A 23,679-nucleotide genomic window follows, 5' to 3' on the forward strand; every position below is an offset into this window, starting at 1 on the left:
AGGGAGTGCTGGGGTTTATGCTAATTCTATCTTTAACTTTCCAAGGACCTGCCAAACTTTGCCAGTGGCACCATTTTCTGTTCCCACCGGCAGTGTAGGAAGCCTCCAATTTCTCCATACCCTTGCCAACACTTGTTATTGTCTGTTGTTTTGATCACAGCCATCCGGGGATGTGGGGAGCGGGGAGGAGGGGATGGGGGTATGTCATTGTGGTTTGACTCTCGGGCTTTATTTTGAGGCCAGTCTGCTTGTTTGCTGGCTCTTAGTCACACTTACCTTGATCTGTGATGTGAGAGCTTGGTTTTGAGTATGCTTTCCTAGCCCTGCATGCAGGCATCTGATGTGACAAGGACAGGGGTGCTCATCTCTGTAGGACAGAAGACCTGAAATCAGGCCTACTCCAGGAAGCCAGGGTTCACTGTCCTGGTTGACTGCCATATCTGTCTCTGCCCCCCCTCTAGACTGGTTCTTGTCTCACCCCATGGGCCAGAGTGAGTCCCATTTTTGCTGCCCTTTGTGACTATCCTTCATTCTGCTTTACAGTGGGGTGTGCAGGTCATTGCCCTGTGCCAGGGAGGGAACTTGGCAGAAGTTCTTTAGCCTGCCAGGGAACTCCTGGCTGAGTACCAGAAATCTCCTGGGCCAGTCCATCATTCCTGCCTCAGATGGGCACCTCCTGCCCGCCCCCCTAATGCCATAGGCCAGATAATTACCTTCTGCACTGATAGTTACAGAGGCCTTTACACACAGCTGCTCTCTCCTGGTACCCTCCTTTCCACACTGTAAGATGCACAGGGTGGAAAACATCCTCCTGCTTCCCAGGAGGAAATCGCAGAACAGAGAGGTTAAGTGACTTGCCCAAGGCCACCCAGCTAATACAAGGCCAGATGCAGACTCAGGTCCTGGTCATCTGGTGGCATGTTGCTGGGCCTCTGGCACCAGGCGAGGGGACATCAGGCACGTGAACGTGGTTTCAGGACGTGCGCTGAATTTCAGGTGGCGTCATCATTTGCCTTCTGGGTGTTTCTGGTGTAATGGAGATGAGCACCTGCCGCATCCGAGAACTGATGGTGTTGTGTTGGGTGGCTGAGGCTGCATTCATGTGGGCCCGCTGGAGGGTGATAACGAGGATGTGGTCACTTCAACAAAGTTAATTAGCGCTGTGGTTTCCCCTAAGAAAACCCTGTTCATTCATCCGTTCAGCTGATGTTTGTTATGCCACATGGTAGGTACCCGTCTAGGCATTAGAGCTGTAGCTGTGGTCCCTGTTCTCCAGAAATTTGCAGGCTCCTGGGGAGATCAACTAATGAAAGCTTACCCTATAACACGGTAATCCCTACACTAAGGTTCAGGGGCAACTGAGAAGAAATCTTTAAAATCTGCCTGAGAGGGTCAGGGGAGACTTCTGCCAAAGCTTGAAGGTGGGTCAGGGTTTCACCCTAGAGTCCTCAGATTGTGGGGTGGACGGCAGGAGTAGGCGTCCAGCCAGACAAGAGGCTTGCATAAATGGATTGAGGCATGTGGGATCTGGTAAATAAGAGTCTGGCATGCTTTAGAATTTACAAGTCAATCAGTATTTGGGGGTATTAAAAAAAAGTGAGAAAGAAGCATTTTGAGCCTAACAGGCATAGGAAGAGTCTAGAAGGAAGGGGAGTGGGGAGCGGAGGCTGGTGGGGTACACTGTAGAGAGCATCCTGTTGGTTGTTGCCTCTCATCTCTGTGGTCAAAGGAGAGCCCCCGCCACCTGTTTGGTTTTTTTTTTTCCTTGCCCCTCTCCAGGTTCTGATCCCTTCGATCCTGGCCTGTCACAGGCAATGTTGAGGGACCCCAGGTTCTAGAGAGTCGGTTCCTGGAGGGCAGAACCAGGGTATTGACAGGAAATCCCCTTTGTGCAAGGACGGCCTTAGGCGCAGGGCAGGTCCTGGGGCGGTGTGATGGTGATGGAGGGGCAGGTTCCGGATTTGCCCAGATGGTGTTTGAGTTCTGCCTTCACTGCATACCAGTTGGGCAAGTTCTCCTCACTGCTCTGAGCCAGTTTGCTATTTCTTCCTTTCTTCCTTTTTAATTAATTTGTTTTGAAATGGCCCGCATGCATACGTAACTGCAAGTTTATTGTTCTGATCAGCATACAGCTCAGTGGCATTGCGTAGGTTCCCACTGTGGTGCATCTGTCACCACTGCCCATCTCCAGACCTTTTTTATCTTCCCAGCATGAAACTCTACCCCCGTTAAACACTAACTCCATGGTCCCTTTCCCCACAGCCCCCAACAACTGCTACTTTCTGTCTCTGTGAATTTGACTGAATTGTGAAATCGTATTTGTCATTTTTTGTGACTGGCTTATTGCACTCAGCATAATGTCCTTGAGGTCTGTCCATCTTGGTGAATTTGAAGGTGGGATGATACTCCATTGTACGGATATGCCATATTTTTCAACCTACTCATCTGCCGACGGGCATCTTTTGGGTTGTTTCCACCTTTGGGCTATTGTGAGCAGATAATCTGTTGCAGTCCTTTTAATCCTTTGGGGATATATACCCAGAAGTGCAGGTGCTGAGTCATACGGCAGTTCTTAGCCACATTTCTCTGGTATGTAATATAAGGTTTCAAGGTTACTGTGCATCTTAAATTTGATAGATTACACAAACTGCTGAACATACACTTGGCACGTAATAAATGTTAATCCCTTCCTTTCCAAAGGGCCCCTTCCAAACTCCTGAAAAATGTATCCTCTAAAACAAAAGGACTTTAAATTCTTTTGATGAAAAATACCTCTTCAAAGACACCTGGCTGGCTTAGTTGATAGAGCATGTGAATCTTGATCTCGGGGTTGTGAGTTCGAGCCCCATGTTGGGCATAGCACTGTCCTGCCCTCAGAGAATTGGGCTTTTAACAACTCCCACAAATGGTCTCTAGCTGTTGGGAATATTTATCTCCATTTCATCATTTTCCTGCCTCCTCCCTTCCTGTCCCTCTTAATGCTGTTAGCCTATCTGACTAGGGGTGCCACCCTCCTGCATTTAAGCTCATGTTTCAAGTCTCCCTGCTACTTGGAGACCAAATGACCGAGATCCTCACTGCTGTATGATGGTAGAAAGAGACAGGTGCTGAAGGAAATTCTGTAATCACACTTCTCCGAGAGCAGTTTGTTTTGATTGAATAGAAGTTTTTTTGGGCAATTTTATGGAGTTAGGAGTTAGGAGTCTGGTGGCCAGATTTGGATAGTGAGGTGTCATTGCATCTTGCAAATTATGCCAGGGAGGAAGTGAAAGCCAGTCACATCTGAAGGCCAAGTGGACAGCTTCCCTCTGGATAGTCTCAGAAGGTTTCTCTCAGGAGGGGAAATGGGCCCAGCTGGGGAAAGGGGAGGTTAATGTATGCGTGAGAGAATGTATCTCCCTCCTCTGGAGAGAGTCAGAGGAAGCACAGAGCTGGGAAATCAGCTGCTGGCTGCCCCCTGGGCTCCGTGGCCACTGTGCTTTGGTACTCTTTCTCTACAGGACCCAGGAAAAGTCTGACATCTGGCCATCTCCATTCTAATCCTCTCTCTGTCAAGTCATATTTTTCTAGGAAATATTAGCATTGTCTTCATTTGGTCTTTTTTATTATCCAGTATCTTACTTGTTTCTCAGAGGCATTTGTTCATTTTCTAAAGTGTGTAGGAGCTGCTCTCTTCTCTTTGCTTTGAACTTTAATTTTGCATCAGGTCTCTGGGCCATGATGCTTGGGCAGGAGTCCTAGCGCTGACCTAGTCATACTTCAGTGTCTGCCTCCCTGCTGAGTAAGAGACCAGAATGCCAGTTATTATCTTTGTTACTTACATCATTTCTGGAAGTCCTAGCCAATGTAATAAGACAAGAAAAATAAACAGGAAAAATATTAGAAAGGAAAACTAAAATGATTGTTATTTGTTAGATGGTCTTAAATATTCAAAAGAGTTGACTGAAGAAAATACTGGATTGAAGATGAAAGTTTATTAAGATGACCAGTTTAAAAATATGTATTCAAAATTAACAGCTTTCTCTTATGCCAGAAATAACCAATTGAAAAATATAATTTAAAAATCTTATTCACAATAGATATGCAAAATAGAAAATAACTGGAAATTTTAAGAATACATTCTTATATTAAGAGAGGGGAATTAATAAAAAAAATACTATGTTAATGAATAGAAAGACCTAATACTATAAAGAAGCAAGTTCTTTAGGGATTAATCTATAAATTCAGTGTGATTCCAAGCAAAACTTCAAAAGTTATTTTTGTTTTTTGACTCTTGACTGAATGATTCTAAGGTTCAGGTGAAAGAATCATCAGACAGAAAAAGCCAAGAAAATATTTTAAAAGAAAATAATGAAATGGGTAGGAAGCCATGTGTAACGGGATATTTAAAAAACCATTAAAAATGTCATAATTAAAGTGATATGGCATTAGCTCCAGAAGAGACGTCTATATTGACGAGAAGAAGTAGAAAATTGCGTAAGTGGAATTGTGTCTGAATGTTTAGTGTTTGAAATAAAGGGCATTTCAAGCTCATGGTGAAATGATGGCGCGTTATGCTGGCATAGTTAGCCATTTGAAAAACAAAGAAAGATAAATTCCTTACCTTATATCCTATATCCAAACACCTTTTAGATGGGTTAAGTTAAATTTAAACAACAAAGTCAAAAGAGAATGAAAAGAGAATACAGATGAAGTGTCCTATAATTTAGATATTTTATCAGAGGTAGAATCAGAAAAGACAGAGACACTTGACAACATAGAAATGAAAGACATCGGGGCGCCTCGGTGGCTCAGTCACAGGGCATGTGTCTTCAGCTCAGGTCATGATATCAGGGTCCTGGGATCAAGTCCCATATCAGGCTCCCTGCTCAGCTGGAAGCCTGCTTCTCCCTCTCCCACTCCCCCTGCTTGTGTTCCCTCCCTCTCTTGTTGTGTCTATCTCTGTCAAATAAATAAATAAAATCTTTTAAAAAAAAAAAAAGAAATGAAAGACATTGTCAGAGTAAAATAAATAAAAGGGATACCAAAAGTAGGAAATTAGATTTGCAAAATATGATAAGGGATTGATGCATTTAAAATACGAAATCTTACCACTTCAATATAAAGATGAACACTAAGAAAAACTAAAGGATATGAGAGTGGTATTCACAAAAGAAGAAATAATTCTACCATTAAACTTATGAAAAAATAGTCAACTGAATGAGTAATACAAATTATACATAAATACAAATTAAAATAACAATGAGCTAAATTTTTGTCTCCTAAATGTTCAAATACTGAGAAGAATTGTAATTCCTTGTTAATGTGAAATGGGCACTCTGGAACTGTTGCTAGGTGCTCACATTGGTATGGCCTTTAGAAGGGCAGTAAGACAAGTATCTTACAAGAGCCTTGACAATGTATAAGCAGAAGGTATTCATACAGTGTGACTCTGAATTACCTATATGCAACATTTCCCTCTAAGGATGTTCATTGTGACATTGATGATGAGAAAAAATTAAAAACAAGCTAAATGAGCAAAATAGGTGATTGGTTAAGTAAATGATGGCCATCTGTAGGAAAAGGTAGTATGTAGTCATTAAAAACCATCATGGAAAATACATATTAATATGAACATGTTCATAGTATATTGATAGAAGAAAGCAGACCATGACCAATATGTCCAATTTCATACAATGTTTTTTAAAAAGAACTTCAGTGAAATAGAATTTACATATTGTAAAATTAAGATACCACTTCTGTAAAGAATATTTAAGTGGGTGTGTAAGTGGGTAGGAAAAGAGATTAGGTAGAGTACATCAGTATGTATTTTCTTTGGATGATGGACTAACAGAGAATTTTGGGTTTTTCCTAAATTCTCTTGTTTTCCAGGTTTTTAGCATTTAAATACTTTTTCACTTAAAGGAATTTTATAAAAAAAGAAGTTTCCTTGGAACTCTCCTTTGCATCTGCGTATTATCTCTTACCCCTGCCGTTCGTGGGAAGGAAGAGAACATAATGTGAGGAAGTGTTTGAATTTTATGTACAGTGGCAGTGGCTAGTGTTTGTGAACTTTCAACTACCCACAGAGTTGTGAGGTTTAATGAAAGGCTCCCTGTGGGCGCCTGGGCGGCTCAGTCACTTGAGCATCTGACTCTTGATTTGGGCTTAAGTTGTGATCTCAGGGTCGTGAGATCCAGCCCTGTGTCCGGCTTCACTCTGATTGTGGAGTTTGCTTGGGATTCTCTCTCTCCCTCTTCCTCTGTCCCTCCCCCATCACCCCGGTCGTGTGCACACATGCATACATGCGCGCGCTCTCTCTCTCTCTCTCTGTCTCTTCTTCATTTAAAAAAAAAAAAAAAAAAAAGACTCCCTGAACAACTGGTTCCCTTATCAGGCTTGAACCTCATTGTCCAGATACATTGGCTGTTATTCAGAGTCTTATTAATCAACTATGGTAAAAAGACCCATTGAACGGTTAGCCCTCAGCCTGAGATGGAGAGCACATGATGGTACAATGACCATGGTTCAGGCTCCAGAGATGTTATGCTATGTTTTTGAATTTGGTCCAGGTTCCTTGGAGGAAAACACCCGTCAATTATGTTGGCTCTAGATAGGGCCCAGTCAACATATGACATCACCAGCTCTTCCTTCCCTGCCCAACTTTCTTTGGAGGGGATGCAAGGAGGACAGTTGTGCAACACTGGAATAAACAGAAGAGGTACCAGGCTCCTCACGCTTTTGTTTCTGGGTTGAGCTCCAATCTAAGAGCTGATCTGTTCTTTTCCAGATACAAGGAGACTGTCACAGCAGCTGGTGGATTAGCAGCTCGTTAGCTAATTAGAGTCCTGTGTACACGTCCATTCTTATTTGAACTAGGTGCTCTTGTCTTTTTTTGTATTATTTGGTGTGTGTCCATGAAAGATGTCCTGAAATACGGTGGGTGTGAACACCACATCTTTTATTTCAGACCCTGTGTCTGCACAAAGATGACTGCAATCAGGGTTTGTCTGATGAGCTACTTAAATAGGAATGTAAACACGGCCATGTTTCTTTAATTTGCTTCCTGTTTTTTCCTGTTGTTGACCTTCACCTTGGGTCTTTGGCTGTAGCACTCGACACAGTACTACCCTTTATTATGTATGTGAGTATTTGGATTTCTGTTGGGCTTTAATTAGGAAGTTACAGGTCCTCGAATTTATAGTCGGATTCCCTTTCCAACGAGGGACCATCAGGAAGGAAAACGGAGACAAACCCACTCTGCACGTGAAAGCCTTGCAGTATGACTTTTATTTTTTTCGTGATGTTCCACACAGCCCTGTAATCTCTTATTTTTGGCAAGCCAGCCCTGAATCTGTGGTCTGGTAGCCCCGGGCAACCAAAAGCTGAGACAAACAGAGGAAGTGTCATTACTCACAAGTTTCCGCGGCCACCTCATCTGGGCCTGGCGCCGCCAGCTGCTGCCCCTCTCTGGAGCTGGAGCTCCTCGGCGCAGAGTCGGACCAGGCCCCACACGCAGACCCTGCACGTTGTTGTGCCCTGACCCCCGAGGGTTCCTGTTGCTTCTTACCTTCCTGCACCCTTTCTGTAATTTGTTTGCAGTCTGGATTTTATTTTATGGCAGACTTTGTGGTGGAAACAGGGAAGTCTCTGTATCCTTAAAGCAGCCCAAAGGCCCCAGGAGGTAGAGGGAACTCACCTCCTTCCCCACAGCCCCTGTCACGCTCACACAGGCATGCACACACACACCCATGCGCACACAGATGCGCACACACACACATGCGCACGGACATACTCTTGCATCATCATGCCGGAGTCCAGGATGTTGTGTGTTGTAAACAGAGCCCATGGAAGCGGGTGTGCTCAGGAAATCTGCAGACCCTCGAGCAGCGTTTGCTAGGAACTCTTAGGAAGCTCACCTCTAGCGAGGTCCTCTCTTACCCCAAGGGGACCCAGCAAAACTAGATCCTGGATCTCAGCCTGTGGTGCCCATATTCCTGGAGGTATTTGAAAATATGGATCATTTCAGTGTTTTAAAAGCTGGCTGGAGACTTAACTGAAGTGATGTCTCCAGGGTAGACCTAGGTTTCTTGGCTTGTGATTGGAGTTACAGGGACTCTGTTAATAGCTTGTGTTTTCTGTTCTGATTGGGTCGTTTTTCTTGCATTTGACTCGTAATAAAATGGGATGAATTTATTCATTCCTAATACATTCCATTTGATGGAAGATTGTTTCCACCCTAGTATCCAGGGTTTAGGGAAGGGTTGAGGAGGGAGTTCCCTAGGAGGTGAAAAGTCTACACTTAATGTTGCTTAAAAGAGGGTCTCTGATTCTTCCTGCGCTAGCATTTACTGTGTTTGGTTTTATAGCCAGTGCCTACTTGCTGCATCAGCAGGACAGATTTGTTTTGCTTGTCTTGGTCTCACATTGTTTTATGCAAAAGACTTAAAGTTCCATGCCTTTCTTGTGGTCTGGGAGCCAGGCCTCCTCCTTTCAGTAAGACCTTTATCCTGTCCCTTCCCATATCCTGTTACTCCTCCTGGGGTTTCTACCTGAGCCTGCCCAGCGGAGCCATTCCCCTGCCCCCAGTCCACCAGCAGCACTGGCGAATACCCTGGCCTCCTAGATTCTCCACCCCCAAGATGCCTTAGGCCCTGGGCCCTTTGTGTGATACCTCTCAGTAAAATGGAACACTTAGGGAAGGCTGACTTCGTGCCAGGAATTGGTTCAAGCGGCCTTTTATCCTCAAGACAATCCCATTTTGCTTTTAAGTTAACAAATGCTTATGTAAGACCTTTTGCACAAGTAGTGTCCTAAGCCTTTTATAATTGCCATTTCATAACAACCTTGTGAGTGGGTGCCATTAAAATGTCCATTTTACAGGCAAGGAAACTGAGGCCCAGAGAGGGAAAAGGTTGCCAGGGTTATGCAGGTCATGGATGGATGATAGAGCTGGGGTGCCGGCTCAGGCAGTCTTACTACAGAGTTCATGCTTTTAACCCCTAGGAAGAAGCCACTCTTGCTGTTCTTACTTTGCAGATGGGGAAACTGAGGCACTTTTTTTTTTTTTGAAAGTAGCTTGTCTAAGGTCCTAGAACCTAGTTGTTGGCAGGGCTGGGGTTTCGACCCACTTCCTGTGAGTTTTTTTTTTCTTTTTCTTTACTTTTTTTAAATCTTTTTTAAAGATTTTATTTATTTGAGAGAGAGACCATGAGCAGGCAGAGGGAGAAGCCTCCCCGCTGAGCAGGGAGCCCGATGTGGGGCTTGATCCCAGGACCCTGTGATCCCGACCTGAGCCTAAGGCAGAGGCTTAACCGACTGAGCCACCCAGGCGCCCCTGCCTGTGAGCTTTTATCACATCGTGTTTCCAGCACGTTCGGCACGGACACTTAGAGCATCAGAGACTGTTTCCACATGACACTATTTCCCGGTTCTCTGGCATTTCCTTCACGAGCGAGAGCCCAGCTTTGCAGATGGTGGTGCTGAGGCCCAGGGGGTCTGAGCAGGGTGTTTGAGAGCCAGCACACTGCGGGGCCTGTGAAGCCTGGTAGGGAGGAGTCACTACCCAGGACATCATGATGCTCTGAGCAATTCCAGGCTCAAAATGCTAGCCTGAAGCCAACTTTGTGGTTCTTCCACCGGTGCATGGATAGGAGATGCCATAAACCTAGCTTTTCTTCAGACTCCAAATGCCTGTCTAATTACAGGAAACAGAACCCTCTCCTGCTGTTAGCCAATGATTTCAACATCTCTTGGAGGAATGCTCAATGGATCTGAAGTTTGAAGCTTTGCACTCTGATGAAGTTGGCTGGGATTTTCGCCTTTGGCTCTCCTCGCCTTCTCCCCAGGCCACGATTTCATCATCGTGCTTTGGGGATGGCACTTCCTCTTGAGTCTGTCTTCCTGTGAACATACATGGAGCTGAGACAAAGCTCAGCCTCCTTGGGCACCTGGGCCCTCTCCAGCTTACATACTGGATGCTTGGCAAGTCAGCCTTACTTGGGAGCCGTCTTTGGGCTCCTTCAACAAAGCTGGGAGAGGGGTTGAGGGGCTACTAGAGCTAAGATGGTGGACATGGCCATTTAATCAGGTTCTTGTTAAATAGTCAGTAAGTCCTTTGTACAGCTGGTTGGTCTGGTCTCTCGTGTATTACTCCGTTCCCGATTTGGTCTTGGAAGGTGGCCATATATCAAACAGAGAAGACAGCATAGCCCAGTGAAAAGACCTTTGTTTCTTACCCCCTTAAATAGTAAGCAAGTAAAACGAAAATACCAGCATCGGCTGGGGTGACATCCTGACGTCTTGCTTGGTGGCAGCCTGAAGGGGTGATGCTTTTGGAATGCAGCATGGTCGTCTGTATTAAGAACCCTAGTTCATCCAAGCTCTAGGACCTTCTCCAGAGAAAAGCACCTAGAAGAGGGGAGAGGTATTTGCGTGAATGTGCTCCCGAGAATGTTATGTAACACAGGAAAACTGGAAGCAGTGTACAGGGTCAGCAGATGGGGACAGTTTAGAAAGTTACAGGACATTCCTCCCAAAACAGCTTTTAGAAAAAATGGAATTACGAAGACTGTATAAGGTAACATGGTATTAAGGAAAAAGTAAGTGTGCCCTGTCGTTACTCCCATATAAAATAGATGCAAAAGACAAATCTGGAAGATGATTGAGAGAAAGATTCATGGCTACTACGAGGATGGTGGGATTATAGGAGTATTTTCTCATATATATAGATTATAGGTAGTATTTTCTCATATATATGTGTGTATATATATATATATATATATATATACATATGAAAGGATTTATAAAGGCAACAGCGTATAGCGTTTGGCTTCAGACCTAGGGTTAATTATGGTATTGCTTATCTCATGTATCTTTAGCTACTCTTGGAACTTCCCAGGACTCCGATTTTCTCATCGGTAAAAAGACAGAACAGTTTCTAAGCATCCTGGATCTGAACCTCATTCTTGCCACCAATTCCTCTTCATGGAGAATCTGCCAGACTGGCCTCTGTCAGTAAGACAGACTCCCGAGCGCTCAGGAGCCTCACTGCGCACCCACAGTTGAAGGCCTTTGGGCATCCTTGGTGGTTAAACAGTGCATCTACGATTTATTCTCACCGTTCTTGGTTTGGTGGGACCTTTCCCGTGGGCACTGCACAGCCCAGGCACATCCTTTCTGAGTGAATCGAGAGCAGACTACCAAGTCCTACCCCAGAGGCTGGTGTTGAAGTGAACCCTTCCTGGGGAAGTGACTTGCTTCTCTCGCTCCCCAAGCCCCCTGGTCGACTTCTGCCGGGCCCTTCCCTGGGAAGACGGTGCCCATGCAGCCTGCAGATGGGCTCCCAGACTCTCCCGGTCTCCCCACGTGTGCCCTTGCCCAGTCAGGGAGAGGAATTCTGCCCATGGTGCAGTTTGTCACTCTGAAAGGATTTACACATTATAAATGACCCTTCATCGCCACATACAGCTTTCATTAGCCTGGCCTTTGATCTTGCGGGCCATGTGCTCGCTAAGCCCATGTGCAGCTTTTGCCAAGCCTCAGAGAAAAGGGTCTTACGAGGTGCGGACATTTTGACAAGCTTTTTGTCTGACATCCCAAATTGACTGTCACCGGCTCGCATTGGCCATTTCCTCCTCTGTCTACTCGGTGAAGGTCATTAGCTGCTCACGTAAGTGAACCTGCAGTTGTTTTTGACAGTGGGAGACAGCCCAGGTTTGAAGAGTTGAGGTGAGTGGTATTCCTAGAAACGGCAAGGGTGCGGTTCGGAAAGGCTGTAATGCAAGGGGGGGTTGGACTCCTGCTCTGTGAGTTTGTGTCTCCTTGACTGTGGGCAAGTCTCCCGGCCACGGTTCCTTTGTGACGCCAGCATCAGAAATGTGTCTGCCTCGCTAGTGTAAGCATCCCCGTGGGTGAAAGGCCTGTGCTAGCACTTTGTGAATCGCTGAAAAGCGGTACCCACGTGAGGCAGATATTCTTGCCATCAGATAAATGCAGACAGTGGTATGAAGTTCCAACATGGGTCCATTGTCCCATTCCTGTTGAGAAATGCTTCTGGAGGGGTCGATATATTTCTCTATTGGGGGCAGCTCTGCTAATGTCGGTGTTCAGTTGTGAACATGGTGGAAAGCTCAGGTTGTCTTTCTAGGATCGTCTTTAGATTGAGAAATAACGCTGGGTTTGGAAGCTGGGCCTTCTCTGCCCTTCTCCCCACCTCTTTTTTCCCACCTTCAGCCTCCAGCTCTAGCTCCCAAACTCGCAGTCATCTTCCAGCAGCCTGGAAGGAATGGCACTCTCATTCTGGTGGGCTCAGGCCACAAGAAGGGAAATGGGTGGGCAGGAGGCGTGGACTGCAGGGGGGAAGCCCCCACCCCCAGCTTCTAGATGGGCGGCTCCCTTCATGCGGCAGAAGCCAGCCCCAGCAGGTGTTCTAGCCTGTGGGGCTCCCCTGCTTCCGGCTGCGGATCCCGGGATTTGCCCAGTCCCCATATCCATTATCTGTCAAATGCTGAGCCCAAGACACACAGCAGAAGACTGCAGGAAGCAGAGGACGGAGGAGGAGGGTGATCAGGAGGGACGAAAGAGAGGACATGGCTGGAGGCAAGGAGAGCAGAAAAGAGACAAGAGCAAGAAATAAGGGGCCCCGTGCAGGCCAGCTAGAGGAAAGGGCCTGCGATTCTGCTGCTCAGCTCTCCGCCGCAGGACCTTCGGAATAAATGACAGACATGTAAGTGGGATTTAATGAAGTCAGACAGAGCTCCCGGGGTGATCAGCATTGAAGACAGTGGGGACCAAAGAGGGGCCAGGGAACAGTTACTCTGAGCAGAGACAGACATGCGGAGTGCTGTCCGGAAGCTGGGGCGGGCGTGGGCCACAGGGTGCTGCGGGCAGCCGTGCCAAGGCTGTGGAGGGCGGTGGTGGTCCCCAGGGGAGGGAAGAATCGAGAGCTTGTTGGGGGGGGGGGGTGTCCGTGCAGTAGAGCCAAAGGTGCAGTGGGCCGAGAGTGAGTGACAAAGCGGGACATCCACAGCACTCCGCTCAGCGTGGTGGGAAGGGCAGGGTGGGGGATGGGCGGGGGCTTGAGGACCGAGCAGAATCCCTTCTTCCTTGGACTCTTGAATGTCTTTTTTTGCTGTTGTTGTTCCCAGACTAGATTTTCAACATTTTAGGGGTATGGTTTGTATCTTCTACCTCTTCGTTTTGCTCCAAAGCTCACTGATCACCAGGTCACATCGGAGGTTGTTTGCTTGTTTTATAAATACGTTTCACTGGGTCGCGCTTCAGCTCTTACTCCCTCCAGATTCTGGCTTAATGATTCTAGCAGTGATCACTGGATGCGGAGCAGTTTCTCCTGGCTCAGCTTGCTTGGTAGGACGGTACTTGTTTAGCTTTTGCTGCAAGATTCCATTAAACAAAGTTTGGCAAAGAGAGAAATAAGGGGATTACCCAGGTGCCTCCAAGGTCGAGCAGTTAGGAGCCCGAGTTAATATTCCTGGACTTGCTACGCTAATTATACAGTTTTCTGCTTATTGAATTAATTGAGCTACATGCTGTAGTTATAAAATATAAAGGCATAAGGCTCCATTTCACGTCTCAGTGACCCACCCCTCTCCCCCCTCTTTTAAGAGTAGAGGCTCTGGAGTCAGACTTTCTGGGCTCACATTCCACCTCAGCCAGTCAGCAGTGGTAACAGCTATGGCCACGTTACTGACCACTTTCCAGAGTTCTCCCAAGGAACTTGCTTGGCCGTGGCACTGGGGGTATCAATGTTGCAGGTCTTTTCTACGCATCTCTGCATTTTAAGTCCTACGAGGAGGTTACTTAACCCCCCTGTGCGCAGCTTCTCCTCTCCAGCGGAACAGTGGGGCCCCACACTGGCTGTAGCCTTAGCAGGCCGAAGTCGGGATGAAATGAGATAATCCACGAAAGACGCATGACATCGCAGCAGACATAGGAAGTGCTCGATAAGAATAATTGTTACCGTTTCTCCCGTTGTGAAGTGTGTGAATTACACTTCTGTTAAAGGTAGTCACTGCGGTGGGTCCCCTTGCCGGCATTCAGGAGGGCAGGGGTGTAACACCCAGCCGCAGAGAGTCTGTGTGGCAGATGGCCGGGCAAGCTGTGTGCTCTGAGAGCTTTCCCAGGGAGTGCTAGGGAGCCTTGGACCGGAGTGTTCAATCACAGAGCCCCATGGCTGGGCCTTTTGGAGGAAGAGGTTCCTCCATGCTCCGTTTCTAGAGTCGGCCAGGGACCTTTCTTGCCAGAGGCATGTGTGACCTTTGGTCTCTCCTCTGCTTATTGAGCACCTTCTGTATGCCAGTCCTCCCTCCCACTTGATGCTCTGGGGGACCCAGGGAAGAAGATGTGCTCCTATCAGAATAGCACTTCATTGTTAACTAATACTGCCTTACCGAGCACTCACAAAGGTGCTATGAGATGTGCGTGTCACTGGTTTGTAGAGGAGAAATCAGGCACAAACATTTGAGGTATTTCCAGATCTTCAGAATAATGCTTTGCTGGAGAAGCAGTATATTTACGTAAGGCAAGTAGGTAGCTCCATAACCGTGTGCTTTGGAGGCACCCAAACTAGCTCTCAGAGGGGTTTATGTTTGGCAATTTTCCTTCTAAAGGAGTGTAACTGTCTCCCTCCTGGTGTTTCTTTTTTTTCCCTTCTTTCTGGTGTTTCTTGAGCTCGGCTCTGTAGCTGGCATCCTTCTAAGGAGTTCCCAGGCTAGCTCGTTTCCACCTCGCCGGAACACTGTGGCTTAGGTACTGGTGCTAGCTCCATTTCCTCCATTACCGTTCCTCCAGGAGCCCCCGATGTCCCGAGGACAGGTGCTTTTTCTTCCCTTCCTGCCTTTTTCCAGAACAAAATCATGTTACTCTAACTGGCAGGCGGGGGGCTCCTGGAGGCTCTTATCTCTCCACGAAAAAAAGCTATTCTCTGCTGAATAGGTCACCCAGCATTTTGCTGAGTAAGTAGGTGGCAGCTCGACGCCCCACAGATGAACCGCCGTCTCCCTGATGATTTGCTTTGAATTCAACGCTGCTGATTCTATCTAGGACGGGAACGGGAGAGGCAGATGCACAGATGGCTAAGTGCAGGGACTAGGGAGAGAGGGAGGGAGGATCCTGGAATGGGAGGCAGGAGATGGGCAGTTCTGATAGATTCAGTGCCACGGGGAGTGCGAGGTGGTACATGTACTAAATGGAGCTTCTAGAACTTCTGCCCTCCGTGCATCCACATGTGAGGCTTCAGAGAGGCTGGGGCCAGTGGGGGACCCAGCAGTTCTGTCTGCCTCTTTCTCCCACTCCACCTACTTCTCTCCAGGAAGCTTTTGGGATGGAGTTCCTGCTCAGCCACTTCAGTTCCTGAGCAGGGACCACGATGATGACTTTTTAGGCACCTCTGTGTCTTCAGTTATGCTGGGTCCCTTCAGAGCTGGTCACAGACACTACCTGCTAGCCTTTTAAATACTTGGGGTCTTGGATTGTGTCAAGGAGGGGGTCCTGGTGGAGGACCTCCACTGGGTGGAGGACCTCTACTGGGTGGAGGGTCCAAGGATCTCTCACAACTGCCTGTGAAACGGTAGTTACCTCAAAGTTTAAAGTTAAAGACATAGGGGGGGCCTGGGTGGCTCAGTGGGTTAAGCCTCTGCCTTCAGCTCAGGTCATGATCTCAGGGTCCTGGGATCGAGTCCTGCATCGGGCTCCCTGCTCAGCGGGGAACCTGCTTCCCCACCCCCTCTCTCTGCCTACTTGTGATCTCTCTCTGTCAAATAAATAAAATCTTTAAAAAAAGAAACAACAACAACAAAGAAAACATAGGGTCTTCTGTATCCTGCAAACTTCAGAGGAGTTCTCTCTTTGAATTTTCAAGGAAGAGCTTATATATTTTGCATTCAGCACCTTGCCAATATCCTCTAAATATAAAAATAGGATATGGGACGCCTGGGTGGCTCAGTTGGTTAAGCAGCTGCCTTCGGCTCAGGTCATGATCCCAGCGTCCTGGGATCGAGTCCCACATTGGGCTCCTTGCTCGGCAGAGAACCTGCTTCTCCCTCTGCCTCTGCCTGACTCTTGGCCTACTTGTGATCTTTCTCTCTCTTTCTCTCTCTCTCTGACAAATAAATAAATAAAATCTTTTAAAAAAAAATAGGGTACTACAAGCACTCAGGGCAATAAAGAAGAATGGAGGGCTGACGCCTGCGCCAGTGTGGATGGACCTCGAGAACGTGATGTCGAGCAAAAGAAACCACACACTGAGGAGTGCATGCTCTGTGATTCTGTTTACATGAATGTCCAACTGGGGCAAATCTACAGAGACAGGGGTGAATATGTGGTTGCCTGGGGCTGGGAGCAGCAGGCTTAGGAGGGAATGGGGAAGGACGGCAGATGGGTATGGGGTTTCTTTCTTGGGCGGTGTTCCACAATTAGATTGTTACGACGGTTGCACAACTCTCTGACTCGCCTAAAAACCATTGACTTGTACAGTTTAAATGGGCGAATCGTGTAGTATGTGAATTACGTGTCCATTCAGCTGTTTAAAAAACTGGGGGTCTTTTGACAGTTTTAAGAGAAGTAATAACAGCCCTTTGGAAGTAGCTGGCGTCTTCTAGAGGCAGGACCCTGGTTGTGACTCGTCGATTTGGGCCACTGTCCCGGGGCACGTTCTTGGCTCCCTCCTAGACCAGACTCACGGGCCTACCGCCGAAACCGCAGCATGCTGCCGAGGGCTCATCCCAGGGGAATGAAAACTCCGTGTGTGCCAGACATTTTGCCAGGTGCTTTCATACAGGCTTCCTTTAACCTGCGGCAGCCCTCCCAGTCGATCGTTTCAGGTCCACGGTTTATGCATGAAGAAATGGAATTCCCAAAGAGTAGATGCAGCCGGGCAGAGCCGCAGCCAGACCCGGCTTGCTGACCCCAGGGTCATTCTCTTCCCTGCATGGTGGAGGGCTGGGTTGAGGAGCTTTCTCTCACCTCTTATGTGAAGGGGAAGGTCAGCAGCAAGGCAGGAGCCAGGCTCCTGCAGGGACAGATAGCTTAGGAAAATCACCAGAGGGAAGTCCTGTGAGTTCTGGACAAATCCTCTGCAGGCCTTGTGTCTTAAGGGGTATCTCTGCTCCCTCCGGAAGCGAGGATGACATTCTGCCCTGTTCCCTGCAGCAGCTTTTCCCCGGAGAGAGCTCCTATGGGAAGAGAACTGTGGGAAAACACGAGGAAGCTTTTTGCGGCCCCGTTACTTGAGTGCTGTCAGTTCTTAGCGGAAGCATGTGAATTTCCCTGGAGCCCTCAGCTTCGTCTGTGTCCTGAGTTTGCGCCAGTTTGTCACTCTGGGAGCGGTTTTTGGACACAGAGGGAAGCCATCATATTACAGCCACAGGGAACCTGATGTGGTTTGTAAATGAAAATGCTGCTGGGTCATTCAACGGGACCCTCGGGGTAAAATGGGCAGGAGTGAATTCAGGTGGTAGGAGAAGGAAATGGGAAGAGATCTGCACTCAGTGATGTTCAGACTGGTTCAAGGCACACAGACCTGCTCCAAGAGAGATGACTACAAATGGGAATTCTCAGCCCAGAACTACAGAATCTGAAACTCTGGAGGTGATGTCCAGGAACCTGTGTTTTCATAAGCTCTCAAGAGCATTCTTAAACACACTCAAGTTTGAGTAGCTTAGCACCAGACGGCCTTACATATACTTGAGGTAGCACCAGACGGCCTTACATATACTTGAGGTTGAACAGGAAAATCTGGCCGAGTTCCTGGAAGGGCACCTCCTTCTGTGCTCGGCCCGATCTTGCTGGGAGGAGTGTGCGCTGGACGGGAGCATTCATTCATTTATTCATTCATCAGAAACGTTCATCGAGCACTTCCTCTATCCAGGCACTCAGTCCCGGCACTGAGGGAGTTTACATCCTAGTGGGGGAGTCAGATAGCAAACCACGGTAGGGGGGACAGGGGCAGAACTGGCTGCGGATGGGGATGCGATCCTGGGATAGTGATGACGAGGCAAAGATGCCCAAGTAAGAGCCAGGGGACTGGGTTTCCAGAGCAGGAACTGCTGGTGCAAAGGCCCAGAGGTGGGAGGGGTCAGACAGGTCAAGGAATGAAAACAGCTGGGGGCTGATGGTAGTGAGCAGGGCTGGGGGCAGAGAGTACCAGGGTGAGACGAGACCCAGACCATGGGACGAATAGAGGGGATTTGAATCTGGATTCTCAAGGTGGTGGGCTGCTACCGAAAGACTCATCAGCAGAGTGACAGGATCTGGGGACAGACTTAAGAAGACCCATCTGGCAGCTTATGTAGAGTGTTGTGGTGGGACGGGCAGTGAAGCCAGCAAATGACTAGGGAGATTCTGTGATGGCCACAAAGTCGTATTTTCTTCTCCTCCTCCTTCCCCCTTCTCTCCCCCCGACTCTCCCCTTTCCTCTTCTGGCATTGCGTGGGGGTGGGGCACAGTTGAAGAAAATTGGAACTGTTTTGTCAGGGTTTCTATGTTAGCATTGTACAGATGAACTGACTCTCATTCCCAGTGCACGTCCTCATTGCTTTCATTAGATAATTCTGTATGTGATACAATACCAGCGGTGCGTGGACCCATTTAATTACATTCACTATTGCTTATTAAGAAAGCATTTCATCAAAAGAAGATTCAGCTTAGAGGCCCACATTTTTGAGACCTATAAAACCAAGCTCGGTGGATTACCGATCAGCAGCATCTGCAAGATTTGATCCGTTTCAGAAATTCGAGCTCACTAGCATTGCCGGGCTGGCATTTTTTTTTAGTGGAGAACTGCTTCCCTGGGTGTAGACAATCTAATATTTTATTTAGAAGAATGATTCATTGCTTTTGGTGTGTGGAGTCCTGGGTTTTATATTCTTTGTTGCATACATTTGCTTTGACCTTAGACCAGCCTTTTTGCTTTATATTTTAGTGTCTTGGTGTAGAAGATGGGGAGTTCTGGTAAACCTCTTGTCATCCGGGTAACCGGGTAAGAGCTCTCTGAGATTTAGAGATACGGTACCTCTGCAAAGACCTTGTGGCAGAAGGGAGCAGGAACTGAAAGGTAGCCCCTGTGGTTGGAGAACAGAGTGCAAGGTGGAGATAATCCAGAGTGATGTTGCAGACGTAGGCAAGGGCCAAGCTGGGCAGAATCTTGTGGCCCTTGCTGGGGACTCGATTCCCTATCTTAAGAGCAAGGGGAGACTGTTGGAGGATTTAAATACGTGAGTGACAGAAAATCAATAGATATGTTGTTTCATCCAGTCCTCCTAAGAAATGTGTGTGGCAGTTCATATCCCCATTTGAAACAATCCAGAAACTTAGGGTGCTGGAGATTAAGCCGCTTATCCAAGAGCATGTACTGGTAGGCATTGGAGCCAGAGATCAACTCAGGTCAGCTGGAGTCCGAAGTCCCCTGTCCTCCCATCTCCGCCTCACTCAATACCAATATAACAATAACCACCATTTTAAAAGATGCTTTGAGCTCTTAAGACGAAAGATCTCCCTTAAATTACAAAGTGGTATTATGCGGCAGAAATATGAGCGGCGTAGAGAGATTGGATATGCCGGGAACCTTTAAAAGCCCCAGTCTGCATGGCTGTGGTCCAGCATCTTCAAGTTCCTTGCCGTCTGGTGGGGACGTCTCACTGGCAGCTATCAACACACGAAAAGGGCTGGCAGCTCTGGCCGGCCATTTGACACTGCCATTGTCCATAAGGACTCATTGTCTGTGAAATGTGTCCGAGGTACGTGCTTTCAGGGCCTTTGAGCTGGGTGATCAGATCTGGGCAGTGCCTGCGTGGTTTTACCAGGGTAATCACGCACACCATGCCAAGTTTCTGCTTTCTTCCTCTTGGGGAGTCCGCTGTTTTCGGGTGATTCTTAGAAGCTGGTTATAGAGATCACCATCTCGATTTTGAACCCAAGGAGCCTTGTTCAAGGTTGCAATGGGAAAACAGCTGCTGACATTGGCCCTCGAGACTTCTGTTGGTGACGACCAGTGTCTCTTCTTTTCTAGTTGACCATGTCGTGCCTGAGCCCGGGACAAGCCTGCTGGCAGCCTTCGACCAGTGGAGGGAATGGGCTGACAGCAAGTCGTGCTGTGACTACTCTCTGCACGTGGATATCACTGAGTGGCATAAGGGCATCCAGGAGGAGATGGAGGCCCTGGTGAAGGACCACGGTAGGTTGTGCTGACCAGTGGGATCTGGGGAGAGTCCCCCTTTGGTGCCTGAACTGGTGCAGCTCTGTGAAGGATTGCTCTGTGAATCTCGCTAGCAGATTCCTTTTGTGCCTCACCTCCTCATCTGCCAGGAGAGAGGATTGGGCTGCAGCGAGGGCCCACTGGAGGTGACCATATCCAGTGCAGTAGCAGAAGCTTCTGTGGACATGAGAACTTGAGCCTCACCATGGGGACTGGTTCTTATGGAACAGCTGCTCACAGCTTACTGGCTTGAGGAAACTGCACCCAGCCAGGTTGCAGAGTTGAGGCCAAGGATTTGGGCAGTCATGGGGCGGGGGCCCAGGACGCTGAGTGGGGGACTCAGGCAAGCTCTTTGTACAGACCCATAAGACCAGGATAAGATTTGAAGGTGAGGAGGCTCTGGGACAACCTGAACAGTCTTTCTTTCTTTCTTTTTTAAACAAAGATTTATTTATGTATTTTAGAGGAAGTGAGAGTGGCAGGAGGAGGGGTAGAAGGCGAGATAGAATGTCAAGTGGACTCCCCTCGGAGCGCAGAGCCCGATGCAGGGCTTGATTTCATGACCCTGAGATCATGACCTGAGCCAAAACCAAGACTCAGCCATGTTACTACCTGAGCCACTCAGGTCTCCAAGTTCTTTTTTATTCCATAGGACTATTTTAGGGAGTAGGATTCCAGAGTTTGGGCCCTGGAAGATTCACGGGGAGGCTGGAGGAATGGGAACTACCTCAAGGTACCTCTGGGACCGTTTTGTCCAAAGGAACCTCGGGAGTTCGGGTGTTATCGCCAAGTCCCATGATCTGCTGGGGCCCTCTTGAGCTTGGCTATAGGCTAGACTCCTGGGGTGACATGTGACCTCACTGGATCTTAACTGTCAGAGATGTACCTGTTGCTCTCACGTTCCAAGACTTCTAAGCTCAGAAGTACCATGAGCTGTGAGTAAAATAGCAGGAGGGAAATCTCCAGGCACAGTTATGGCAGGTATCCATAAACGTGGCAGAAAACACCCAGAATGCAAGTCTGGACTACTATGACCTTGAGGAATTAACTTAAATTTTTTAAGTCTCAATTAAAAAAAAATCTCTCACATGAGAGTATTGGACTAGATATCCTAAGATTCTTTCTGGTATGAAGATCCCACCTAAAAGAAAATAGGTCACCCTTGACCTTTCTTATTTCTGAGAATACTGAGGCTGCAGGGGGTTTAACGTTCCATACTGAAAGTAAATTGACTTCAGATCAGCCAGGAGGGTTACCATAGCAACTGTTGCCTGGCAGGAGAGAAAGGTTGGGATGTCCCGAGCCATTGAACCTGGGGCAGCGTCCAGCACCCCAGGTGGCATGAATTAAGCTCCAGGACTAGAAGGTTGTCAGTGCAGTGGTTTATGTTTGTGATGGATGTGGGACAGGGATGTCTGGTCTGGTGCCTCGGTGACAAGGACTCTGAAATGCCAGGGTGAGAATTGCGACATGGGCTTATTGGACCCTTTCTTACTTAAAAGGTTTCTAAAAAATCAACTTGAAGTAGTTTATTTACCAAAGACGAGGCATTTATTACAGATCTTCATCCCCCTGAATCTTCTCATTTGTGTTCTTAAAGTCCTGACAGTTGAGGGCAGCTTTTATTTTTTAATTTTTTAAATTGTGGTAAAATACAGCATAACCTAAATTTTACCATCTGAGTCACTTTTAAATGTACAGTCCAGTGGGCAATCATTATACTCTCCATCCCCAGAACTTTTAATCTTTCCAAACAGGAACTCCGCACCTGTTAAACACAAACCCCAACCCCTCACCCCTGCGCCCTCCTCTAGCCCCTGGTAAAGCCCAATTCTCTGTCTCTGTAAGTTTGACATATTAATGGAGTCCTGCATGTCTGTCCTTTAATGAGCGGCATATTTTCCTTCGCATCATGTCCTCAGGGTTCATCCATGTGACAGGATTTCCGTCCTGTTGTATGGCTGGATGACATTTCGTGTATCCATTCATCTGTCAGTGGACACTTCTGCCCTTTGGCTGTTGTGAGTAACAGCACTGTGTATCTGGCTGGGTATACAAAGCAGGCAACTTCCAGTTTCAATAAACTTAGAGAAGAACTGTCAGGATACTAAAAAGCACTTTTGCACCCCAGTCTTAGTTTTTTTGTTTTTTGTTTTTACCAACTCTTTATGTTTTACCTCATGTGCTTTATCCTTGTTTCTCTGCTCTGTCTCTGTGTCTCTCTCTCCTGTCCTTCCTCTCTTTGTCTCTCTCTATATGCACATATGGCACTGTATCCTATCTTTCTTACTTGCTTCTGGATTATTTGGTTTATGCATTAAAGTCACATTTCTGCCTCTATTTTGTCTATCCACTAGGGGTAAATTCCTTCCTCGTGTACATGGCTTTCAAGGATCGCTTCCAGCTAACTGATTCCCAGGTAAGGAAAGTAGGTTTTCTGCCCAAGCTCACGGGCATTTAGTACATGGGGGCCAATGCTGTTGTCTTGGAAGCTGCCTCCAGTGTATGTATGTCCCTTAGCTTTGTGGGAATGACTAGTGGATGAGGGCCCTGGGGTAACTTTACCTTTAGGGAGAGTATGACCCCAGTGTCCTGGTCTCCCCCCAGGACTGGTGTTCCGCCAGGCTCTGGAGTAGGCCTTGGAGCTCCCTCTTTGGGACAACATGGCCCAGAGGTGTCCTCCATGAGCCTCGCCTACTCTCCGTCCTTTAGGTCATGCTGCCTCTTGATTCCTGAGTGGTCCTGCTCTGCCATGGGGGGCCAGAAGCCTTGACCTTGGGGCTTGTCAAGAGAGCTGGCTTGAGTAGGAGCAGCCATGGGTGCTGTTTCTGACTCCTGTGACTGGCAGGGGCGTGGCTGTGCTTGTAAACGGGGAGATGGAAACCCCTGTCTCTGTTCTCCCCTCCAGATCTATGAAGTCCTGAGCGTGATTCGGGATATCGGTGCGATCGCTCAAGTCCACGCAGAGAACGGTGACATCATTGCAGAGGTACGGCGCTTTCCTCCTCGTGCTGTCTTCGTGACCTGCAGGGCGAGCGGCGGGCTCAGGAAAGGGAAGGCACTCTGTAGCCCAGCTGCAAGGAGGAAAAAGCAGGGTGACCCGGTGCCACTATTCTAGGGCCCGGGGCTGGCAGTCTCACTGGCAGCACGGATGTTGGTGACACGCACCTTCCTGTGTTTTACGGGACTCTCCGCCTGTTCCCTTTCCACAGAGGAGCCATTTCTCCCGGTGCTAGCACGGAGCTGCCTCTGGGGTGGGCGGGATGGGTGGCATGGGTGACCCCACACAGACATTTGACACTGTGGCCTAGGGCTGGGCACACATGGGGTTTCAGCATCCCAGGGGAAGAGCTGAACACACTTGGGAGCTCAGGTAGGGCTGGGGACAGTGTAGTGAGCCCTTCTATTCCCGAGGTCCTGGGATGAGGGCTGAGTGGTTAGCAGGGTTGTTTTTTTATCTTGCCTGAGTAACTTTTTGGGTCAGAGAT

At 47.9% G+C, this 23,679-nt stretch overlaps 1 protein-coding gene across 3 annotated transcripts in view; it reads left to right on the top strand.

Annotated features, from left to right (window-relative positions):
• DPYSL2 (dihydropyrimidinase like 2) overlaps window positions 1–23,679 on the top strand; it is a 125,704-nt gene that overhangs the window by 77,667 nt on the left and 24,358 nt on the right. For all 3 annotated transcript variants that reach the window (XM_044224968.1, XM_044224969.1, XM_044224970.1), the window contains exons 4-6: window positions 20,006–20,170; window positions 22,549–22,610; window positions 23,100–23,180. In XM_044224968.1, coding sequence (XP_044080903.1) covers window positions 20,006–20,170; window positions 22,549–22,610; window positions 23,100–23,180 — 308 coding nt within the window. The remainder of the gene's footprint in view (window positions 1–20,005; window positions 20,171–22,548; window positions 22,611–23,099; window positions 23,181–23,679) is intronic.

Source organism: Neovison vison, chromosome 11 (genome assembly GCF_020171115.1).
Source record: "Neovison vison isolate M4711 chromosome 11, ASM_NN_V1, whole genome shotgun sequence".
In the NCBI taxonomy this organism is placed as follows: Eukaryota; Metazoa; Chordata; class Mammalia; order Carnivora; family Mustelidae; genus Neogale; species Neogale vison.